We start from the raw sequence: 5,396 nt of genomic DNA on the forward strand, positions 1-5,396 counted from the left end.
CTATACACATCGGTATTTTATTAAATTGTGTAGCCCACGCTTTATTTATTATTATTATATTTTTATAGGATTGGGCTAGTATTATTTATTAAATTTATCGGATCCAACACGGAATTCCAATAAAAATCCTCACAGAAAGGATTTAATTAATTTCACATTGTGAGTTCACCGTCGCAAATTTCGAGCTCGTATAATAAATCATCAATTATTCGAGCACAATTAAATTCACTCCACATCAATTATTCAAAACAACCACGTCGCAATTCAACAAGATTGACTATTCCACATTCTCGTCACGTCTTCAATGATATTGACCATTCAATGACCCGTCATATGTTCTACATCTTTGACTATTCAACATCCATGTCATGTTCAACGGATTTGACTAATCAAATCAAATCTAAATTCCAAAACACAATTAGGTCACACAGAAAACATGCAATTAATTCACTCATCATTTAATTCACATACTTCACGGCATTAAAAGCATTAAATGCAAAAATTTTAGGGTTCGAAAATTAGGGTTCAAAAAGTGGGGCGTTACAGTAGTAGAATATCACATTTATGTTGTTCTATTGCAAAATTTCTGAGAGCTGAATCCTCCATGCAGGAATTTTATCAAGCATGGTTTTGATACGACATTTGCTGTTTGTAACTTCTACTTCGCAGTAAGGCTCATTATTTAGTCATTTTAAACTTATACCATATGATGCGATTTTAGATCTCATCATCCCTTATGAGCTGATTTCATGATTGTCGTCGTCTCTGTAGCCTGCCTTTTACATATATGACTCTTTCTTTTAGTTGTCTCAGAATGTTCTCTTACTCTAATCAGTTTATTGTCTATATACATTGGCTTTTGGTCTCTATTACCATATATATAAGGATTGACTGTGGTGTCTTTATTTTTTCCTTTTTGACAAACATTTTTGAAGTAGTATGTAATTAGTATGTTGGCTATGGAGGAGGTATTGGCGCAGGATGCCATTATTCGGATACTAATAAAATTATACTAGATACTTATAGGCATACTACATAAAAATGTCATATGATTTGTGCCTTTGTTGAATTTTTTTATATATCCTACCGAAGTATCGTCCATGATTAATTCAGCCTATTTCACTCGGCTCGAATTTTAAGAAATATAATGAAAAGTGGGTTAAAAAGTTTGATGGAATGTATAACCTATTTTTATATATTAGTTTTATAATAATATGTGAGTGTAATAAGTTAATGTGATGTCCATTATCATAATTAGGAAAAAGTATGGGTATCAATTAATTGTGAATGGACGAAAAAAAGAAATTAGTGTCAATTAATCGTGGACGGAGGGAGTAATTGACTTTCAAGTGAATATAACAATTACTAAAGGTCATGTGATGGTTGATTCAAACATGAGACATTTTAAATATTACTCCCTTCGTCTCATAAAAATATAGTGTTAATAAGACAAAATTGATAAAAGATGGAAAGGGAAATTAAAGTAGTGTTAATGAATACTGAACTCCCATTATTATTGTTTTTTGAATTGTGGTATAAGTTGGGATAAATTTTCATATATGAAAATGCCCATATATTTATGTAACATACGAAAATGGAAAATGCACATATTTTTACGAGTAGGGGGGAGTATAATCGAGACCATTACATTTACGCAACTTCAACTAGTTCTCATTCAACACCAGTACACGACCCTCTCAAAAAAACGTATGGCGGGAAAGGGAAGTGACCTTGTTCATTGTTGGGAGAGAGATTTATGGCCTCTTAAAAACATGCAAGAAAGAAAAAGAAAAATGATGTCATTTGCTATAGCATGAAATATCTTAAATTTTCATCTAGTTAATCCTTATCATCACCAAAATACATGAAACAAGTTCTAATCGTGCCTAAAACTGTAACTAAATCAATTTTCGCCAAAGTAATGACTCATCTTGCTTAATGCTCAACTAGAAGGCTAACAATTACAAATCCCATCTACTCATAAACAGCCAATACCCACACCAACACCAACACCAACACCAACCACTTCTATATAAACAACCAAACTATAAAGAAAAGCAAACTCCATTACTTGGAAGCAATATTATAGGAAGAATCTAAAAGCAGAGTTAGTATATGCAACGGATTTACAGCAACAAAGGTGAAAACCAAATCTTGGCAGGACAGCAGGTGCAATATATTATGATGCAGCCCATCGTTTCAAGTCCCGGATCGAGTATTCCTTATTTCATTGATGTAGGAAATTACATACTGTACAGAAGAGCCTCTTGAAGAGGCCCATATGACGTTTCCTCCACTGCAATCATACCTGCAAGCGGCCCAGCCTCGCTAGATGCTGCTGATGCTTCACTGCAGCAGCCTTGTCTGCAGCTTCGCGCTTCTGAGCCCTTTTTGCTCGTCGCCCCACTGTTTCCTTGGTCTCTTTCTTCTCTGCCCGGCGAGATGGGCCAGCACCTGAGTCCTGGACGTTCGGGCGATAAACTGGCCTCGCTTCTTGCCTTCCTGCCCTAACAAACCCGTTGCCCCCCCATCTACGGTTTCCAATGCGGAGACTTGAGGAGCTATCTAAGTAAACGTCATCCAGGTCTTCTTCGTCCTCATAATAGTACTCCTCTGTTTCCTCATATGCTACCTCCTCCCGTTCCACCAAAACCAAAGGTGTAAACCATGAGGCCCTTAGAAGAAGGCAGACACTCTCCTCGAACATGTAATCATGAATGCTGCTCAGAGCAGAAATAGATTTATCTTAGCTACTATAACATAACATGTTCCCTCAAAAAGTCATTGACCTTGAACAACATGGAATGTTCCTTCTATTTAAGTTGGTATTTATTCATGATAATCAATAAAAAATAAGACTGTTTACCATCTCAACTGTGATCTAAACAAGATTTCACAACATAACATAATTTATATTAGCAATCGAAATATCACTTTTTCCCATTTCCTGAATAGAACTGATAAACATACCCAGAGAGTTTAATTACAAGAGAAGAAAGATGCACTAACATACCTCCCATCAAGTGCCCGATGAACATTAAGGAACTCAAATCCATGTTTACACTGAGGACACGTGGGTTCCTTCTTGCATGAAGCCCACTTTAGGATGCAGGTCACACTACAGAAACAACCAAAATAAGAAGCAATTCACAACCATAGACACACTAAAACTTCCAAAGCAAGAATCAGATAATAGAAAAAACAAGCAAACATCCATGGATCACATGTTAACTTAATTGAGTGCCACAATCTTAGTTACACTGTTATTCATGCAATCAATCGGAAATAGTATCAATGCTCGTTTCATTCTCTCAGATTCTGTTTCAACTCCAAACACATGACTCTCTAAGCACCCATAAAGTAAATGCTCAATTAAGCATATTATTATTGGTAAGTTTAAATAACAAAGAGATTAAGACAAACCAGTAGGCGTGCTCGCAACCTTTTACAAGAGCGGTTTCTTTAAGAACAATTTTGTTCAAACAGATTGCACAGAAACCGTGATGATTAGCAATACTACTACTGTTAGGATTAGTCTCCCCTGTTTCTGTACAGTAATCCTTCTTCTGTACACAAAATTGAAATCAATTAACCAAAGGGGCAATATTTCTGACAAAATATTAGAAATAATATTTCAATGAATAGATACTACTAATTTATCCATGTTATAAACACATTAGGCTTGTGGAATGCAAAAATTCAGTACAATCAACATAGAAGCAACATATCTGACAACAATAAAACAAAAATATTCAATTAGTTGAAATTAATTTCTCCGTTGATACAAATAGGTTAGGTCAGTGCTCAATCAACCAAAAGATAAGGAATGTTTCAGACAAAATAATTAGAAAAAATAAATTCAATATGAAGATACTTATTTCTTCATCTTATAGGAACACATAACTTTCCTAAAATCCACAAATTCACCTCAATCAACCAAAAAAAAGCACAATCTCTGACAAAATAATAAAAAAAACTCCAATAGGTAGATTCTAATTCCTCTAGTCTTACAGAAACAATTTCTTTTTCTGGAATTCACAAATTTCAACTCAATTAGCGACAAACGAATAAGAATTTTGTTTGCGCATTAGATCGCATCAAAGAAATGAACAATATCCGAATTACAGGAACAAATCAAATGAATCGAGCCCTAAACAGACTAGAAACAATAAAAAATTAAGACACATTTTCGAAAAACAAAAGGAGAGAGCTCAAACAGTCGAACCTGATCTTGCACTGCGAGATCTCGAACACCGTCAATTAGATTCTGATCACAGATCTCATCAGCAGACATGGCGATGTAGGATTATCCTAAATCTATACACGGAAAAAATCAAAGGAAATACAAAATGGCCTAGAAAATGAATCTGTTAATCTACAAATTAGAAGACGGAAAAGAAGGGGCGAAAGAGGTGATATTCTGTAGAATAATTCCGATTCGAGAGAGAGAGAGAGAGAGAGAGGGTGGGGCTTTAAACCGAGGAGGTGTGGCGGTGAAATGCAAAAATATATTAAACGGAATATTCTCTCTCAACCCTTAATCCATACGAAATATTTTACGTATAATGCGAGGTATGTGCTTCAGTGGGGTTGTACTTTTAGCTGGAGGTGTAGTACCTAGGGCTGGGTAAAAATACCGAAATACCGCCCTTACCGTATCGAAAAAATACCGAAAATACTGGATTTTCGGTATACCGCAATTTTCGGTAAGGTATCATACCTTACCGATTTATTTCGGTACGGTAACGGTATGAATTTTCATATACCGAGGTATACCGGGATATACCGAAAATACGGTATATGCCGTAATTTTAGGTATATACCGAAAATATGGTATATAACATAATTTTCGGTATATACCGATATCAATATATGCCAAATTATATCAAGTAAATTCATACTTTTACCAAACAAATAAATATTTACATGTAGAAATCAAATCTTGCCTCATTATAGTTGTGGGTAATCATGTAAATATAAAATCAAATAAACTCAATTTGGAAAACTTGATATCGTTGAATCAATTAGTTTCAAACAAATATAAGATTTTAGTTAAATTAGTTCCAAACAAATATCATTGAACGTTATGTGATTGCGTGGAGTTTAATTGTTGCCGTTTTTTTTATTGAATATGTTTGAGTTTGATTAAATTTCATGTTTTCTAAGTATTTTTGAAATTTTATTTTCATTAGTGATTGTATTTAGAATTATTTTCAAAATAATGATATTTTGGTATGTCGTATTGCAGTCCGATATACCGTAAAACTTTGGTATACCACAAAAGTACGGTATACCGAATTTAGATATGACATACTGAAAATAAAGTATGGTATCGATATTGAAATTTGTCATACCGAAAATAAGGTATACCGAAGTTCGGTATACCGAAAATTTTG

General features: G+C 34.3%; 1 protein-coding gene across 1 annotated transcript; it reads right to left on the minus strand.

Moving 5' to 3' along the window:
* Window positions 1-2,048: 2,048 nt before the first annotated feature.
* On the minus strand, window positions 2,049-4,492 carry LOC121762319. Its single transcript, XM_042158163.1, has 4 exons — window positions 4,226-4,492; window positions 3,424-3,566; window positions 3,014-3,118; window positions 2,049-2,720 (listed from the first exon to the last, which is right to left on the minus strand). The coding sequence occupies exons 1-4, from the start codon at window positions 4,292-4,294 to the stop codon at window positions 2,303-2,305; spliced, it is 735 nt and encodes a 244-aa protein (XP_042014097.1). The 5' UTR covers window positions 4,295-4,492; the 3' UTR covers window positions 2,049-2,302.
* Between the last annotated feature and the right edge of the window lie 904 nt (window positions 4,493-5,396).

Source organism: Salvia splendens, chromosome 2 (assembly GCF_004379255.2).
Source record: "Salvia splendens isolate huo1 chromosome 2, SspV2, whole genome shotgun sequence".
NCBI classification, from domain to species: Eukaryota; Viridiplantae; Streptophyta; class Magnoliopsida; order Lamiales; family Lamiaceae; genus Salvia; species Salvia splendens.